At 37.1% G+C, this 20,072-nt stretch overlaps 1 protein-coding gene across 1 annotated transcript in view; it reads left to right on the top strand.

The window, feature by feature from the left end:
• The window catches only part of LOC123318922 (leucine-rich PPR motif-containing protein, mitochondrial), a 44,916-nt gene that overhangs the window by 15,951 nt on the left and 8,893 nt on the right, over positions 1 to 20,072 (top strand). Inside the window, exons 6-11 of the mRNA XM_044905708.1 lie at positions 1,702 to 1,914; positions 3,479 to 3,693; positions 4,014 to 4,181; positions 9,178 to 9,551; positions 13,306 to 13,482; positions 17,739 to 17,970. Of these exons, the coding sequence (XP_044761643.1) occupies positions 1,702 to 1,914; positions 3,479 to 3,693; positions 4,014 to 4,181; positions 9,178 to 9,551; positions 13,306 to 13,482; positions 17,739 to 17,970 (1,379 nt within the window). The remainder of the gene's footprint in view (positions 1 to 1,701; positions 1,915 to 3,478; positions 3,694 to 4,013; positions 4,182 to 9,177; positions 9,552 to 13,305; positions 13,483 to 17,738; positions 17,971 to 20,072) is intronic.

Here is a 20,072-nt window from a genome sequence, read left to right as displayed (position 1 = left end):
ATAAGCTTCTTCAGTAAGAGTCCCTCGGTATTCGACGAAATATTCGACATTTTCCGGGAATTCATAAAAATTATAACTTTTGACACTATTTTGGTGTGCAAGACTCTAAATGAAAGAATTTTCAAATAAGTTTTTTTATTAGCATTCCTGAATAGATGCGCTATCGGATGTGATTGCTGATCTTTGGGGGGCGTGCATATTTTTTGTTAAACAAAGATTAACTCAAATTTCAGTTTTGCTTATTTTTTTTCTAAATTCAACCTTACGTGGTGTTAAAGAAAATATGATTGAGCGCAAAAGTAAGAAAAAACATGCCTGTTTTATCGAGATCCCGATATGTTATAAATCACTGTATTCCCAGAATTTGGACAATTTGGACAAGTGAGACCTAAAATGATAAAAAAGAACAGAGAAAGGCCAAACCGGGACAATTTTCTCAACAATATTCTATTGTCAACCAGTTCGAATGCGTTTTAAAAAGCAGAATACACCACACCTCGGATTAAGTCCTCTTCGCAGAAATATGACTTTTGTTATAAAAACTCTAGCTCTTTCACTATACAGACTGACAGCTTTATCGTGTCTTGCAAACGCTAAAAATTTCAACGTCAACTCTCCTCTCGAGGTGATACATTTGCCTGACAAATTAATGAAGCTTAATATCTACGACACTAACTAACTCTGAATTTGAAAATGTCGTGGGAACCGATGTATTAATAGGTTAAATCACAACCTACTCACATAATTTATCATTGCCCACCCTGTGTGACAGTATACAGACAATTAAGTACATCACTCTGAAGAACTTATAACTACTGTACAATTTTTTCCGATTATAATTTTATATAGATCGAGGCCAAACAGATTTGAGAGAAAAAAAATTCTTAGCTGTATGTGATTGGTCCGAAAATTTAGTGAAAATTATAAATGAATTTAAATTGATGAAAAGGACTCTGAACAGGGTAGGTGGTGGTTCTTAGGGGTTGAAAATGATTTTTAAGATTTCCGGCTGATTTATATCTCGTATCGAAAAAGTTTGAAGTTAAGACTTCCGGAATATGGGGAATTCTCCTCAATTTGGGTTATCACTGCATATGCAAATAATTATGAGTTTCATTCATGATTTTTTCAAATGCACCGCGGAAACTATTCAAAATCATTTTTCTAATATGGGGTTTTAAAATTTAAATCGTTTGGTCTCAAGTTCACGATTTTTGCAACAGCGCCTACTAGAAAATAAGAAGAACAAAGTCCAATCAGCTTATTTATAAAATAACAGCTGTTGATTTACAGGTGCGTACTCACTGGCGAGCCTCAACTGCAACCGGCCATAAAAATCCCATTAAATTTTTTATCTCATCAAGATGATGTATTTGTTGTCCTTCATTATCAAGGCATATTTCAGTCGATGTTGCCAGCTTGTGCAATTCTCACAAAACGCTTCAAACTTCAAATACCCATTTTCATTTTTCATTTTTAAGTGCTCAAAATAATTTTTTTTGGGAAACTGTTGAAATGGTTATTTCAAAATGTGACGTTCCAAAGATATTTCATAAAAAATACATCATTTTCGTCAGAAGGAGTATTCCCTATTGCCATATCTATAACTTTTTCATATACCAATTTTCGACATAACCTCAAAAACTATGCTGATTTGCTAGTGCTAATACACAATTTATTTCGAAATAAATCGTTTTTCAGGTCTTCTAGAAATTGTGCGGTCTGCCTCTGAAATGAATGTAAAATTTGATTCTGAATCATTTGAGACAATCATTTTACCACTATGTAACTTGAGGAATCCACAAAGAGTTTTAACGATGTTCAAAGAAATTGGTTACAGTGTGAGAGAGTTATTAACCCCAATGATAATTGCCTTACTCAGGAGGAAGGATACGACTTCGGCCTTGCAGTTATGTAAGTAATGAAATATATTCTCATAACAAAAGGTATCGTAAAATGTCCCTCTAAAACTCGATTTCATCGACTTATTTAAGACAGGATTAAGCAGTTACCATAGCAATCACCTAATTAACGTTAATCCTGTCTTAAATAATTCGGTGCACTCGAGTTTCAGAGAAATAATCGAGTATTAACGTTAATCTCGCCTTAAATAAGGCGATGCACACGGCCATAAATGCTCCCTTTTTTAATTTTTTTCTGATTTTGCATGAGGGTCGAGATATTAAGGGTAGTACCTTCTCAAATTGACACTGTATGTTTAATGAGAATTTTATCCAAAGATATTTCGCTATTTCTGTTTTGCTTCCAAATAAGTATTTATGGGACAAATTTTTTTTTCTACCCAACCACCAATGAAAAAATTGCAACTTAAAATTTGAAAAAGTGTTAAATTAGAACCAGTATGTTGTAAAATTCTCAATGTCGCTTTTTCTCGATAGTACTCTGTTACTAGATGTTAGACACAAAATTTTATATTACTAACCTAATCTGTAATGAACAAAAAGCACCCCTAAAGTGCAAACTTGGCACATAAACATTTTGGAAAATTGCTTTATTGCAAATACTCCATCTATAACTACAGTAGAACCTCAATTATCCGAACGCTGATCAGTTTATCCGAACATTCAATTATCTGACTAATGGCGGAGGACGCGAAGGTAAAATATTAGAATATTTTGTGAAAAAAGATTAAGTATTTAATGTACATACCTATTTCACTGTTTTTATTAGTTGGATATTTGAATGTTTATTTATGTATATATGTATTTCAAATTTCAATAAACTCACCTGTTCTTGTGTTCTTTGTTTGATCTTATCTTAAAAATCCGACATTTTGATTATCCGAACTTATGATTATCCGAAAAAGTCTTGTTCCCAATTAGTTTGAATAATTGAGATTCTGCTGTACATATTTGTGGCACAAATTTCCTTTTTGTTTTTAGTTTTTTTCTCATAAAAATTTTCGTCTGGGATCCGATGTTTGTGCTTAGAATCTTTGTGTTTGTATCGATACATATTCCACGGAATGCAATGTTTTTCTCCCACAATCTTTGAGGTACAAACGAAAATTTCGATGTTACAAACAGTTCTAACGAATGCAAAAAAAATTATCTTCATTTTCGAAAAAGTGGGTGCTAACTTCGCATTTTGGGAATGCCATTATCCTATTTAGGTTACAAACAAAAATTTTTGTGTTACAAATAGTGCTCGTGAACTGAGCACCCAGCGGAATGCGGTGTCTTTCTACCACTATCTTTGCAAAAAAAATTCAATCAACTCAATGGACTCCAACTCTCACGGTCCGTTCAGTAATCAGCATGCATTGCTAATTGCTAATTGACAGCTAAAATCATAAAAAAAAATGTATATTCTACTGCCGGATTAAGAATAATGAATGAATTAAGAATGTGGAATATATTTTATTGATTTTTGTCGAAAACAGACGAATAAATATATCAAAATATTGTTTTCCGTGCTCAATTCTTTTCCATAGAATAAGTTCAGCGTTATATTCCAGGTGATACTTACAAAGACGTTAAACTAAACGCAGAAGATATACTGAAATCACTACCTATTACGTGGCTAAGTACAGGGAATCATAATGGATGTCTCACATTGTTACAAAAAATTTCTGAGCCACAAAGTGAAATTTTTCTAGGAAAATTTCTAATAGACGTGTTGGAAAAAATGAGGAACACTTCCCGACTGAAAAACTTTCTTGCTTTACTCAGGGTGAGTGTCATTAATGAGAGTTCTTATCACTTTATTGCACTGAATTCATACCACAGAGGAATAACTTTTATATTCAGTACATTCATAATATAGCAGATAAATTCATTAGCAATCGTAATGGTTGTTTCAATAGAAAATATTCAGTCATTTTTCGATTAGGTTTTTTATACAGTCCTCAAGTCCTATGCCAACTTTCATGTTATTCTTTGAAATTCGGTTAATGAATGTTGAGCATTTATACAGTGTTTGATAATGATTGTTAAAACTAGCAATTTATGTTGATTATTGAGTTTGAAATCAGTTTGTTATTTTCGTTTCAGGAATACAAAAAGCGTAACTTACAGATTAGCACCTCTACTGCAGATTCTCTGTTTTTCTTTCTAAATGGGAATTTATATCTGCCTGACAAAAAAGAAGAACTAACAAGTGCTATCAATGACTTACTCGATTTTTCTCAAATACCAACAGTGCAACCTTTTATACATCCGGTAAGTAAAAAACAAATATCTCTTCATAGAGGTCGTATTATAGAATAACAGGAGGGAGCATACGCCTCCTGTTATCAGTTCCAAATTGTTTTTTGGTTTTGAAGAAAAATATCAAAAACTGATTTTCGGGTGCCATATCTAGGGGGCTGTAACTAAGCAGAAAAGAAAAGTTTAAATCAAAGACCCAACCTATTTTTTGACAAGGAATCATCCCCTAATTTTTTTCGCAGTAATTCATATACACCCTGCATAATATCTAACTTGCGTGGATAACCCACGATTACCAATTTTAACATTTTTAATCCAAGCCCAAATAATGTTTCATTCGAAGAGGATTTTTGACTGACGTGGAATGAACTAATATGACAATGAATGGGACCTTTTTCTGCGGCATTCATTTCTGATCCAAAATGCTGCTTACAGCATAGTTCTATAATAATAATAATCTAATAATAATTCTCTTCATTCTTACTTTCAAAATATAACAACAATATGAATAAAATGTAGTGAATGAGGAGAAAAACAAAAAATAATTCCAAAAACGGTATTAACAATAACAATTTCAAGCCTAGAGAAAAGGCAAGCCTTGTGCTTCTCTGCACCACGCTTCAATATATAATCCAGACTGTGCCAAAATATTTTCTATTTTCTAACAGATATTTCGCGAGATATGACAGGTTGACGCATTACAAATTTAGGCAAGAAATAAAATCTTCCTGACGGCTAATTAGAAGCGAGGTTATAAAAATAGAAATGATAAATGATCGTATTGTAACCAGTCCGGCCCTTGCGGTCGGACCTTTCGAGAACCAGAGCGGTCGAGAGCTTCCAGAATAACCGCGAATCTACCTGAATGTTTCCGGCGCCTATATAAGCCCAGTGGAGGAGCAGGTAGGCAAGTACAAGTACAGTTACAGTGCAAGCGACTAGTGGAAATAAATAGTAGTGTAATAGTTAGTTTGTGAGTTATATGTGTATTAAGTGTAAATAAATAATTTTAATAAGTTGGACGAAGTAAATCAAGCGAAGAAAACGTTACATTGGTGTCAGGTGTGGGGTTCAACATCGCTCGAATTAAATAAATAATTTTGGATATTTGAAGTTCATGCCAGTGACCACAAGACTGCAGAACGCGATGGAGACTCAAGCGGTAATGGACTTTTTGCGAAAATTGAATGAGAAAATGGACGAGAACTCTTGTAAGTTGAATGAGAAAATGGACGAGAACTCTTGTAATTTGAATGAACAAATGGTCCAAATGGAAGAAAATTCTCGAAAATTCAATGAGAAAATGGACCAGATTAAGGAAAATTGTAATGATGTGGTGAGTCAACTTACAGACAAATTGGACGAGAAACTGGAAACCATAAATGGAAAATTCGATAAAGTGGACGAGAGATTCGATATAGTGAGTGGAAAATTTGACGAAGTTGATGAAAAGTTTGACAAGGTTAACGGCAAGTTTGAAGAAATGGCAGGAATAATTGAACATAATTCCAAGTTGATAGATTCCTTGAAAAGAATGTCAAACAGAACAGATATTCTGGCTTCAACACCCTACAGCACAGCGAAAGCGGAAAATGACGGCGAAGGTAGTAGAATGAAGATCAAGCCTCCAACTTTTGATGGAAAAATACCCTGGTCAACATATCAGAAACAGTTTGAAGCTGCTGCGCTGGCGAACAATTGGAACGATAACGAAAAAGCCACGGCATTAATAATAGCTCTACGAGGAGAGGCACTCAACATTCTTCAAACGATTCCGGAGAGTCAACAAGCCTGTTACGAAGTTCTTACATCGAAACTTCAGATGAGATATGGTGATGCTCATCTACAACAAGTATACCATGCACAAATAAAGAACTGAGTGCAGAAAACAGGGGAAAATCTCCAAGAGTTTGAAGCTGATGTGGCGAGATTAGTCAGGCTGGCTCATCCATCTGCTCCAGATAGCTTCCTGGAACAGCTATCAATCCAGACATTCGTGGATGGGATAAAGGATAGTGAAATACAACAAGCCCTGAGACTAGCACGCCCTAGAACCATTGATGATGCCTTAGCCCAGGCTTTGGAAATTGAGGCAGCGAAGCAAGCGTCGCATAGAGGACACCTTCGTGTAAGACAAGAGCAAGAAACAGATCGATCTGTTGAGGAGATTGTCAGAGAAAAAGTTCGCAGAATATTGCTTGCTAGGAAAAAGGATGTTGTGTACTGGAACTGCAACAAAAGGAGGCATTTCAAGCAAAATCGTCCAGAATTTGAAAGGGCTACAGCTGGGAAAATAAAAGGAGTCGCTGTGGTAGACAATAGCTCGACCAAAACCATTGAGTGTCTCCAGTATTCCAGCCATTGTTCGCGCCTGGAAGAAAAGATCGATTTAAGGCGGACCACCGTAATCGAAGACGACTGGCTACCTGAAGAAATTCAAAGAGCACAAGAGGAAGATAACGACTTGAAAATAATCCTGAGTTGGAAGAAGAGCGGTAGACGACCTACTTGGGAAGAAGTATCCAGACTGAGCCAGAATGTAAAGTCGTATTGGGCACAATGGGAAACGTTGAAGATTGATGGAGGTCTTCTGAAACGTTGTTGGGAAAATGAAAATGGAACTGAGCAGAGACTTCAGTTGATTGTGCCGAAGAGCCGTGTGACAGACATTCTGACCAGACTACATAACGGAACTTCAGGTGGACATTTCGGGATAACCAAGACATTGGAAAAAGTCAGGCAGCGATTTTATTGGCCAAATTGTAAGAGGGACGTTAAAAATTGGTGTAGAAGATGCAAGGTTTGCGCTGCTGCTAACGGACCTTATGGTAGAGGAAAAGCACCAATGAAGCAATATAACGTCGGATCTCCCATGGAACGAGTAGCTATCGACATCGCTGGCCCCTTTCCCGAAACAGACCATGGAAACAAGTACATTTTGGTAGCGATGGACTATTTCACTAAATGGGTGGAAGCCTACGGTATTCCTAATCAAGAGCCAAGTAGCTGATAAATTGGTCAGAGAATTCTTCTGCAGATTTGGAATACCTCTGGAGCTGCATTGTGATCAAGGCCGAAATTTTGAATCGAAGTTATTTCAAGAAGTATGCAGCAAATTGGGGATTCACAAAACAAGGACTACGCCTCTTCATCCACAATCAGACGGCATGGTCGAACGAATGAATCGGACCATGGGAAAACATCTAGCCAAAGTAGTTTCTGATCACCAGCGGGATTGGGATGAATATTTACATCTATTCACCATGGCATATAGATCTTCGGTTCAAGAATCTACCAAGGATACTCCATCCAGTATAATGTTCGGCCGAGAAATAAGGCTGCCTTGCGACTTAGAGTTTGGATGTAAGCCTGGAGAAGACGTAGCTGGGGAGGACTACGTTAGTAAATTAAGGAACAAGCTGGATTACATTCATGACAAGGTACGCAATCAAATGCAGCAAGCAAGTGACCGAATGAAAATGCGCTACGACATCAAGGCTATTGAAGGTGGATTCACCACTGGGGATCTGGTGTGGCTACATAATCCACAAAGGAAGAAAGGTTTTTCACCAAAGCTGCAGAGACAGTGGGAGGGACCGTATGAAATAATCAAGAGGATAAATGATGTAGTTTACCGGATAAGGAAGCTCCCCAGAGGAAAACCAAAGGTTGTCCATTTCAACCGATTAGCCCCGTACGCGCAGGACAAAGAAGAAGTACGTCTTGTGGAAGCCCCGATGCAAGGTAGCAGCGATTACCAGAAGTTTATGGATTGTTATGGTGAGACACGCGTTGACGGTTCGGCGTTACACAGGAAGTACATCAAGATCTCTTTACCGTGTCTGAGGAATACTCTCTCGCTCATTGCGTAGCGAAGGACCTTCGTATGAGCAAAGGAATAGCAAGAGTATTCAGAAATAAATTTGGACGTCAGGAACAACTATTGCGACAGCAGCCAAGAATCGGAACAGTTTTGAAATTGAAGGCTGAAGGTCGGTTCATTTATTATCTAGTCACAAAGCAACATTCCTATCAGAAGCCAACCTATCAGAATCTATGGACGGCACTGCATAGCTTGAAAGAAGACCTTCAACGCTTTGGGGTTAGGAAATTAGCTGTTCCCAAGCTCGGTTGTGGATTGGACCAGCTAAATTGGCGAGTTGTGCGAAGCATGTTGGAGGTGGACTGGTATACGGATCCTGGTGTGCAGTTTCAACCCAAAGCAGGCCAGGGAGCCTGGAAAAACTGTGGAGTGCTACTTCCATCAGAATGGCTACTGTAGGAATGGTGATGAGTGCAAGTTTCGCCACGGTCCTCGGAGGAATTCATTAAATCTGTTCTGGGACAGAACAGGCTTAAGGAGGGGACAGTGTAACCAGTCCGGCCCTTGCGGTCGGACCTTTCGAGAACCAGAGCGGTCGAGAGCTTCCAGAATAACCGCGAATCTACCTGAATGTTTCCGGCGCCTATATAAGCCCAGCGGAGGAGCAGGTAGGCAAGTACAAGTACAGTTACAGTGCAAGCGACTAGTGGAAATAAACAAGAGTGGAAATAAATAGTAGTGTAATAGTTATAGTTTGTGAGTTATATGTGTATTAAGTGTAAATAAATAATTTTAATAAGTTGGACGTTTTAATCAAGCGAATAAAACGTTACAGTATTTCGGTTTGGACTAACAGTGTAATAAGTGATAGTGTCGTAGGCCGTGGGCACTTGTAGATTTTTTTTGGAAGATTGCTCGAATCTTTCAATAATTGGAGTTTGCTTTTAATTTTCCGAGGGTTTTCGTTACATGGTTATTATTTTTTTGTGTTGAGTATTGTTGTTATTAATTAATATTTCTTTTTGATTTCATTTTTTTAGTGAGGTTTCTTAATGTTCTGCTCATTATCTTTTTTGAATTATTTTAATTATATCTTACTAGCGTTTTACTGTAAAATATTCACTTCTTACTCCTTCAGCGCGATAAATAAAACAAATGTCATTGATAAAATATTTGAATACACAGAGAGACATGACTATCGAACAGCTAGAACTGCACCTTATCGAGCTGAAGAGCAAGGGGATGGAGACGAGAGGAGTTCTGAGAAAACTGATTCAAAAGTATGCCGGTCACGGAAACCCAGAGAGAGTCAGAGAACTGCGAGGCGAGCTAGCGGCGAAGGGTTACAGCACTTCGCCTGGCATTAAATCGGCAGTGCTTCATTCTCACGTCCAAGAGGGCGATCTTGAAGAGGCCCTCGAGATCTACGAAGAAATCATGACCTCCTGTCCCTACTTCAAGATGGATAGTTTCAAAATTATTGATCTTGCCAGGTTACTGGTGAAGAACGATAGGTTAGAAAAGGCTGTAGAAATCCTGAAGAGATCAGCAATACAAAAGTAAGTATTCTCATCTTATTCACTTGAAAGTACCTATAGTGCAACTGGAAATACTCTCCAAAACGGATCTCGGATCACGGAATATTCTCTTCAAGATGTTTATATTTATCAGATACCAGAGTATGTTCAGTTGTAATTCTGTTTTTTTTTCTGAACAGGAATTTTCTTAGAAAAAATGTTTAATTTAATATTTGAGACATTCTAGGTTTGAATAACTGACAAAAAAATCAAACGACAAAAAAAAATTAAAGTCTCGATAAAGTTAGTACTTCTTTGTCGACCACTAGCTCGTCTCAAGCATTCTGCTATTCGACATATACTTTTGATAAAACTTGTCATGAAATTTTGGATTAAAACGGTCCAAATATCCACTAAAGCGTTGAAAGCTGCTCCATCTTGTTAATAGGATACTCTAGGGCGGCCAGTTATATGGACTAGACATCTCTGCGCAGGCATATTCACGCATGGAGAGCGAGATGGACCGGTGTGAATACAGCGGCCAAAGATAGCAGACCAAATCTCCGGAAACACCCGAACGCTGACGCCAGTGGCGTACAGACTGATTCAGTTTGCATCATGAGGATTGGATGTATAATGGGAGACATAGTATATATCAGTATATTGAAGACTTCAAATCTTCAATCGTTGTTTTTTCAGATTAAATCGGATATTGAGCGTTCGAATCGGATAGGTTCATTGAAATTTCCCCCAATTCCAAAATCCTATTTCATATGAAAACGTGAATCCTGCATCATAAAATTCACAGTAAATATTTTTTAGGGCGAAAGCATCAAATATTGATTAAAAAATTTGACTTCGGATGGGGCTCTGTGGTTGAACTTTCAATCCTTAGTATTGAAAATTCATATTTCATAAGAAAACGTGAATCCTGCATCATAAGATTCACAGTAAATATTCTTTAGGGCGATTGCATCAATTATTGATAAAAAAAGACTTCGGATGGTTGAATTTTCAACCCTTAACATTGAAAATTGGTATTTCATAAGAAAACGTGAATCCTGCATCATAAAATTTACTGTAAATATTCTTTAGGGCGATTGCATCAAATATTGATTAAAAAAAGTTCAACCCCAGAGCCCCATCCGAAGTCAAATTTTTTAATCAATGTTTGATGCTTTCGCCCCAAAGAATATATACTGTGAGTTTTATGATGCAGGATTCACGTTTTCTCATAAAATACGAATTTTCAATGTTAAGGGTTGAAAGTTCAACCCCCAGATCCCCATTCGAAGTCAAATTTTTTAATCAATATTTGATGCTTTCGCCCTGAAGAATATTTACTGTAAATTTTATGATGCAGGATTCACGTTTTCTTATGAATTATGAATTTTCAATACTAAGGGTTGAAAATTCAACCCCGGAGCCCCATCCGAAGTCAATTTTTTTTTCAATAATTGATGCAATCGCCCTAAAGAATATTTACTATGAATTTTATGATGGAGAATTCACGTTTTCTCATTAAATACGAATTTTCAATGATAAGGGTTGAAAATTCAACCCCGGAGCCCCATCCGAAGTCATTTTTTTTTATCAATAATTTATGCAATCGCCCTAAAGAATATTTACTGTGAATTTTATGATGCAGGATTCACGTTTTCTTATGAATTATGAATTTTCAATACTAAGGGTTGAAAATTCAACCCCGGAGCCCCATCCGAAGTAAATTTTTTTTTCAATAATTGATGCAATCGCCCTAAAGAATATTTACTGTGAATTTTATGATGGAGAATTCACGTTTTCTCATTAAATACGAATTTTCAATACTAAGGGTTGAAAATTCAACCCCGGAGCCCCATCCGAAGTCAATTTTTTTTTCAATAATTGATGCAATCGCCCTTAAGAATATTTACTGTGAATTTTATGATGCAGAATTCACGTTTTCTTATGAAATACGAATTTTCAATGATAAGGGTTGAAAATTCAACCCCGGAGCTCCATACGAAGTAAATTATTTTTATCAATATTTGATGCAATCGCCCTAAAGAATATTTACTGTGAATTGTATGATGCAGGATTCACGTTTTCTTATGAAATATGAATTTTCAATACTAAGGGTTGGAAGTTCAACCCCAGAGCCCCATCCGAAGTCAAATTTTTTAATCAATATTTGATGCTTTCGCCCTAAAGAATATTTACTGTGAATTTTATGATGCAGGATTCACGTTTTCATATGAAATAGGATTTTGGAATTGGAGGGTAGAAATTTCAATGAACCTATCCGATTCGAACGTTCAATATCCGATTCAATCTGAAAAAACAACGATTGAAGATTTGAAGTCTTCAATATACTGATAGTTGAACTATGTCTCCCATTATACATCCAATCCTCATGATGCAAACTGAATCAGTCTGTACGCCACTGGCGTCAGCGTTCGGGTGTTTCCGGAGATTTGGTCTGTCGAGCATTTCAATAGCATAGGCTTCCAGCGCTTCATTAACCAGGCGAGACGGCGACGGTTCAACGACCACATAAAACTCCTTGCATTTACTATGAATCAGATGAAACATATCTGAAAATGGTAGAAGAATTAACCGACGATATCAAAATGAAGTTTGGACTAGAAAGATGTGGTCTCCTCAATATAATGAGAGTCAAAATAGTAGACGGTACATTCAAACTCTAGGAAGGTGCGGAAATCGAAGCATTGAAGGAAGGAAATACGTACAAGTATCTAGACGGATCAATCAGAATCAGGAGAAAGGAGAATTGACGGAGGAGTTAACTCGAAGATTAAGAAGGATGATGGAAACTAGTCTAAACAGCAATAACCTGACCAAAGAAATTGATACCTACGCTTGCTCAATGCTCGCAGCTACTCATTCGGAATCATCTCTTGGACAACCACCGATTTAGCAGCTTTACAGAGAAAAATTAGAACAATGCTGTCAAAACATCACCTTAAAAGCTCAATAGAACGAACATAGCTGCAACTACACCTTGGAGGTCGACGAATTTTCGATTTGTCCAACCGCATGTCCCAGGAAATAGAAGGATTTAGAGAATATTTCCTGAACTATGCTGCTTCATCAAGACTTCATCAAGCAGTTACTCATGCTGATAATTCTACCCCATTAAAGCTGCAACAGGATCACAAAGAAATCGTCGAACACTCTGCAGAAAGCAAAATGCAAAAAATGATTGGCAAGCCTTTACATGGGAGACACCAGAACGATGTCAACCATGATTACGTCCACATATCTGCGTCGAAATACTGTTTGACTTCCGGCAAGTTGAGACAGAGGGCTTCATCATTGCCATCCAAGATCAAGTGTCAGTGTTTTCATAAGAGAAAAAAAGGACTCCTCGGAATAAAATAATTTTACATTTTCAGGATTTAGAAGCTAAACAAAACATCCAAACATCAAGGACGAGCCTATATCATAGGTAATCTGCATGAAAGGAAATATCCACATGAAAAATTAAAATCTGGAAAACCGTTTCACTCGAGTAATGGGTAAAAATTTCAAAATTCCGAATCATAGTAGTGCCCGGATTATTAGAATGTCTGGTCTAGCTACTTTCAGAACTATTGGAATTGCACAAAATGTTCCTATTGAAATTGTACAAAATGTTTCCATTGAAATTGTACAAAATGTTCTTAGTTTTTTTTTTACGAAGAATAATATTCTGCAAAGAAAAGTGAATATTGCCTCCTCGAAAAAATATATTTGACCTTGAAATGAATCGTATTGAAGCCGCAAGGCCAAGTTCAAAAATTTTTCTATTTTGCAGAGAATCTCGGCAATCTATAGAGGCTTGGAAGTCCTGGGAGAGGAACTGTGTGAATCTGTTGAAGAGTGCACGGGATATAGATGAGCAGAATGTGATATTCAAAGTTTTACTTGATAACGGTTATTGCGAACCCAGCAACGTGATTTTGGGCGCCATCATTCAGCTGCATTTACATAAGTAAGTCACCATTTCGATAGATCTACCGTTACGAGCCGATTCGCCTCAAAAAGTATCGAAGTTTAGTATCTATATGCATGTTTTAGAACAAAAACGGAATATACATAGTAGATGATATAATTATATCAATTTTTGTATTCGTTGGACAACGACTACTAGTCGTTGATTTATATGTTAATTACAACAAATAGGTACTTCAGTCAACGCCATAGTATTCTATTCTCTACTTTGCAAAGCAGAAAATTGTTTTTGACCTGCAAATTCACAATGCTACAAGAAAAAATCGAAGGATGATTTTGAAGAGTTGAAGGCTTCGTCCGAAATTCTTCATTTCTTTGAAGATTACAAGAACTTTCGAAATTATTAAATCTGTGTACCGAAAAATCTTCTATAGGTACCCAATATGTATCTAGTATTCGAAATCATAGCAGTTAAAACTGAGCCCATAATGTACCGTCACCCGGCACTGGCACTACTGCCAAGCGCTACGTAATCGGTAGAATCGCAGCTTACAGGCCGTCCGAGGAAGGTTGAATTTCTCGTACTTTTCAAGCCACGAAAATACACTGCGCAAAAAAATTAACGCACATTCTGAAAATCTCAATTTTAATGAAAGTTAACTCTACATTGACTTTACAACTTATTTTTTATGTTCTCTCGGGAAGGTTTTGAACGAAACAAGACACATTAAATGGAAGAAAAATTCAGGATTTCACCGAATCTTATGTGAAAGAAGAGAAATGAACAATTTTCAAAATACTGAAATGCTGATAAGTGATTTAATACTTGGCATTTCCACCCCTTGCGTTAATTACAGCTCGGCAACGACGGTTCATACTCAAAATGAGTGATCTTAAAATGTTCTGATCTAATCCTTCCCAGATTTCTCCGAGTTGGATTCCTAAGTCATTAAGAGTAGCTGGATGATTTTCTGAACTGCTCAGCCTTCTATTGAGGTTGTCCCAAACCTGCTCAATCGGATTGAGATCTGGACTTCTTGCTGGCCATTTCATTCGAGAGACTTCAACCTCTTCAAGGTACTCCTGAACGATGCGCGCACGATGGGGTCTGGCATTATCGTCCATAAAAATGAAATTTTCACCAATGTATGGGACAAATGGCACTACATGCTCTTCAAGAATGTTCCTTATATACTTATCAGCATTCATAGCTCCATTATCAACGACCACTAGGTCTGTGCGAGCATTCAAAGATATTCCAGCCCATACCATAATCGATCCTCCCCCGAAAGCAGTAGTATTCAGGAAATCGCACGAAGCATATCTTTCATGTGGACGTCTGTATACAAAGGAACGTCGATCACAATGGTAGAGGCAGAATCTAGACTCATCTGTGAAGAGAACTCTTTCCCAATCGGCCTCTTCCCAATGGATATGCTCTCTCGCAAAATCCAAATGCGCCCTTCGATGGGCTGGGGTAAGAGCTGGTCCTCTTGCCGCGACACGAGGCCTTAAATCATATTCTCTGAGGTGATTTCTTATTGTCTGAGTGCTAATTTGCACCTCATGAGTTTGCTCAAGCTGAATTTGAAGTAGGCGAGCGGTTGCAAACCGTTGTCTCAACGAAGAAACTCTCAAGTAACGTTCTTGAATGGCAGTTGTTACCCGTGGTCTACCCTGTCCTGGTCTTCGGACATTCATACCTCTCTCCCTGAATCGCTGCAACATTCTGGACACACTTGTATGGGAAACTCCAACCTTTCTGCAATTCTTGTGTATGTCCACCCTTCTTCTCGCAAAAATACCGCTTGGGCACATTCCTCTTGGGTCAAATTGCGTGTTTCGCGTTGCTTAGCGATCGAGTGTAGAAAATCAAAAGAAAGAAAAACTATTGATCACTAGAATTGATCGAGAACAACTGATTTTAGAATGGAGCCAATACATTCAAAATCTGATAATATCATCTTTTTTTATTCCTGCTGGGAAAAAACATCTGTATTGAAGAAAACTGTTGAAAGTGGATAACATATGCATGCATAATTCTGATAAAAATAATTATCATTGAGAACACCTTCAGTTGTAGAATAAATTTGAGATTTCCATAATGTGCGTTAATTTTTTTGCGCAGTGTAGTTGGGGAGCCGACGATGCTAAATCGGGATTTACTCGAGCGTCGTGGAGACCTAGTGGATTTTGAAGATCAGATGGTAGAAAGAAAAAAAGGTTCTATGATGTATGCACTTTCAGCGGTGGTGAAAGCGTCTGCAGGGTCTCAAAGATGTAAAAAAAAAAAATCGCCAGGTGTACATACTCGAGCGTGTCAGATTGAAATACTCTATATGCCCTACGTGTCTCTGATAATAAATTCATGCTAATCTGACAGTTTGCGCGGTGGGACTGGCCGTACGGAAGAGTTGAAAATGATTTAAAAAAAAAATTTACCAGCGTGTCAGATTTTTGGAGGATATGTTGATTGGACCCAAAGGAAGCTACTTTTCAAGGGACTGACAATTTAATAATAATTTGGACGTGACGCAAGGTCACAGCGGTCCTTTGAAAATGTAAAAAAAAAATCGTTACTTTTACATACTCGAGCATGTCAGATTTTCATACAGATGGTTAATCTCAGTGTTGTAAACGTATTGACCCATTAATCTGACACTATTCACTATTCAGGGGGGGGAGTTTCTCAATCTGACACTTTGAAGATATAAAAATTCTTTTTTTTTTCTAAAATTTCCCAGCCTGTACCTCTAATCGTTTTTGTATTCATTATGAAAGTTGTCTATAATGAATGCCAAAAAGATTTGAAACCCAGGGCAGGAGATAATTAAAAAAAAACTGATTTTTGTGACCTTTATGGCCAATTTTTATTGTTTCGGCTTGCTAAAACTGTCAGATTATATTTTTCCGTATTCTTGAATCATTAGCTTCAAAATAAGAAAAAACGCCACCGCGCTCGAGAATGTACACGTGACGTTTTTTTATTGCAACTTTGGCGCCCTCCCATACATTTTCGACACGCTTAAATTGTCAGATTGAGAGAATATATACTTTTCAACATGCAATTAACCACCAGAGTGCCGCCATTCCATCGATTGTTGCTTTGTTTCTAGATCGCAGAAATTTACCCAAGTCTCATCCATAGTAACAATTCGGTTTAAGAAGTCTACATAGTTTTCAAATCGAGCACAGATCGAACGCGATGCTTCTACGCTTGCACGCTTCTGGTCAACATTCAAACATTTGGGAATACATTTTTCAGCAATTTTTCTCATGTCCCTAATTGACGTGAACTATATGAGGAACGCGTTCGTATGAAATATGTATTCAGTGCTTCAGATATCCGTTTTAGCCCAATTCGAGACGGTCTGATAAAATAATGTCATGAACTGCATCTTTATTTTCGGACACTGACGCTGAAACTGGCTTCCCGATCGGTCATCATCTTCAATGGAAAATTTACCTCTTTTGAAGCTTGCAGTCAAATTTTTCACCCATACGAAGGACATTGATTACCAAGGGTATTAAGCATATCTTCGTAAATCTGCTTACCTCTTAACCCTTTTAAATACAGGTACTTGATGATGGCTCGATCTTCCAATTTTTCGATTTTCACAATTTCGGTGAACATCTTCTTTCTTTTAATTTATTGCGTAACTCTGATTTACTTTTTTGACCTCAAACTTCACACTGATAATGAGTTATTATTCGTTGAGCTATGGTAACGCAATATTTTTTTATGCATGTTATCTCGGGATCTTGAGATCCCGACTTAAGTCGGGATTGAAAATAAAATAATTCCTTGGCCCTTCTGCGTTTTCGTTATTTACAGTTTTCCGTTTTATTCGCCCAATGTGTTTTTTCTCTGGTGAAAAAATACATCTGCGATAAGTATATTTTAATTTATTCGATAGATCTGGTAGAGATGATACCAAGGAGTTTTCCTTAGTATTTTTTTTCCTTTTCCTATCTTTCTATTTCTTGCTACAACTGGACCACTATTGAATGAGTTAGATATCTTTATTTCTTTTAGATCTCCTAGACCCCCTTGAATCATGTTCTTCTCTATATCTTCTGAAACCCTTATTCCGAATCTCCTGAGCTTCCTCATTTTATGGTGGGTTTACGTTGCAACGGTGACGTCCTACACAAAAATGTTTGAATTTATTTCGAAAATATTGAATGCGATCAATGCGTTGATTGGATTCTAGTATGCTCCTACTGAGAAAATGTGCACGTTGTACTTCTCTTTACAATTTCCAATATGAGTACATATTCCTTCTATTTTTTCAGAGATACGTTAGAAAACACGGTGGACCTGTATGTTGATTTCTCTAAAAAATACGGCAAAACGCCGATGCATGTTGTTTTACTGTCTGAAGCATTAGAAGCTGGCAAAGATGAGCTTCTACAGAGAATTCTGGATGCTTCAGCCGTGGTCCATGGGAGCACTGCTGCACGATCAGCACTGGTGGCAGCCATGTGTGAAAAAGGTTTCGTCAAACAGGTTGTCACAATTTTACAGGTAAGCTCCTCATCTGTTAAGTCTGCGGCAGATCATCAGAGTTGTTTACATAAGATGGCAACAATTCTCGCCTTTCACTTTCACAACTGAAACCATTTTGTTCTTTTTTGATTGAGGCAAAAACATTGAGTGACAATCAAATAAGAACACTCAGCAATAACGATGAAATGGAGTTTCAGATTATACTTGAACGATTTGTGGCGTATTGACGGATATGCTGACACATTCCAGTTCTTTACATATTAGTTACAGGATTTTCAGAACCACTATTGAAAAAATCATCACAGAGGTTTACAAGATCTGTATGTTAACTCGGAATGAATGTAGTTTCTTTACTTTGTTTTTTTGTAATTCCTTCAAGATATGGTTTCTTTATGACACAATATACAAATTGATTAATGAATGAAGAAAAGACTCGCAGCAGGTTTCACAAAACTTTGACTGCCCGATCAACGATTTGACAGTTACTAGATCTCCAAAACGAAATCAATAATACCTTTTCATTCTGAATATATTAAAGGAATTGGGAATCATTGAATGGGCGTATTGTAGATCATTATTTTACCTAAGAAGGCTCTTCAGGCAAGGGTTAATTCTTGCATAAAATTTACGTGGATGAACAGTTCTCAATTGAGTTGCAGTAAAATGTTCACTGCACATGCTCAATCAAGTCATTGTCCGAGTCACATGCTACGAGTTTTAATGCTTACATTTTCATTTCTTTTGCACAGTATAAAACTTAATTTCGAAAAATCCCTTTTATTTGATCCACATTTCTTCACAATGAAATAATTTTCGAACCACATTAAGAGGTTTACACCAAGAAAATACACATAAAGTTTGAATAATCAACAACTAGAAGAAGCTAGATAAACAACAAGCGGTACGAGATTCAAAATGGCTATCTGAAATCTTACAAAATTTTATAATATTCTGCAAATGGCCCTCAAATTAATTTAATTTAGTCTTAGTAACACATTCTAATCACGAGATGGCGCCCACATCACTTTAGTCGTTTCGTTTCACATCTTCATTCTCTATAATCTTTGCTCTCAACATTTTCTTGTATCCTGAATCGGCTTTTACCGCATTTCATCTCACCCTAGATCTGTAGCTATCCACCCGCGAATCAATCTACTCTGCTCCTTCGTTCATTGGATTATGTCGAGTAACGGTGGGGGGAAACGAAATATCAGGATTTCCCCTATGAATAGACCCCTTACTTTTTTTATAGGAGCACTCCTCCGTTACATTAGAACCTGTATAGAAAGTGAAATAATAAATCTCAAAATAAAAGATAATCATTTGTATGTAAGACAAACTCACATTTGTGAGTTTGTTGTTGTTAAAGGGTGAAAAAACAGGTCTTTTAAAAGGCGCAATTCATAAATGCATATTCTGTAATCTCTCAAAATATATAGATAATAACAATTTCCACTTTTCTCCCCATGGAATTGGTTGTACTGATCTCTTTTGATATTACACATCTTACATCTTCCTTTGAGCACCCGAACTGTTGTTTCGGGGAGTAGAAAATTGAAATGCCTCCCCTTTGTCATTAAATGTCCACCATCACTGATATCAAAATTTTTGCTGTTCATTATTTGAAAAACTAGTGCAATGAATCTTAAGTTTCCACTTGGTGAAAAATATGTGTGAATTTGTATTCCGGGGTCCCGATTCTCAAATGTTTACTCGATAAGTCTCGTATGGGACACTACAAAATCTACCGATTACTGCTTTGGTTGGAATTTACTACTGTCGCATACGGTTATAACCCGTATACATATGAGAATCGGGCCCCATGTCTCTGTTTATATCATTCAGATTATCAGATGTTCATTGATATGGACACATAAACTGAGTCCCCTTTCAAGTGGTACTTTTCACAAAAGTATTTATCTTCTCCCCATTGAACAATATTTTCCTCTAGTCTCCATTCAATACTCCATTTCCAATAATGGAACAACAAATCAGACAGAACTAGCAGTTGGCAACTTCCAACGCCGAAATTCGCCTTATATCTTTGCATCGTTAGATAATAATTTCAACAGTATGCCTATCAAGGTAAAAAATCAACGGTTTATGAGTAAATGGAATTT

The sequence above is a fragment of the Coccinella septempunctata genome, chromosome 8 (assembly GCF_907165205.1).
Source record: "Coccinella septempunctata chromosome 8, icCocSept1.1, whole genome shotgun sequence".
In the NCBI taxonomy this organism is placed as follows: Eukaryota; Metazoa; Arthropoda; class Insecta; order Coleoptera; family Coccinellidae; genus Coccinella; species Coccinella septempunctata.
Note: the sequence above shows the minus strand (reverse complement) of the source record. Positions and strands in the feature narration are given on the sequence as shown.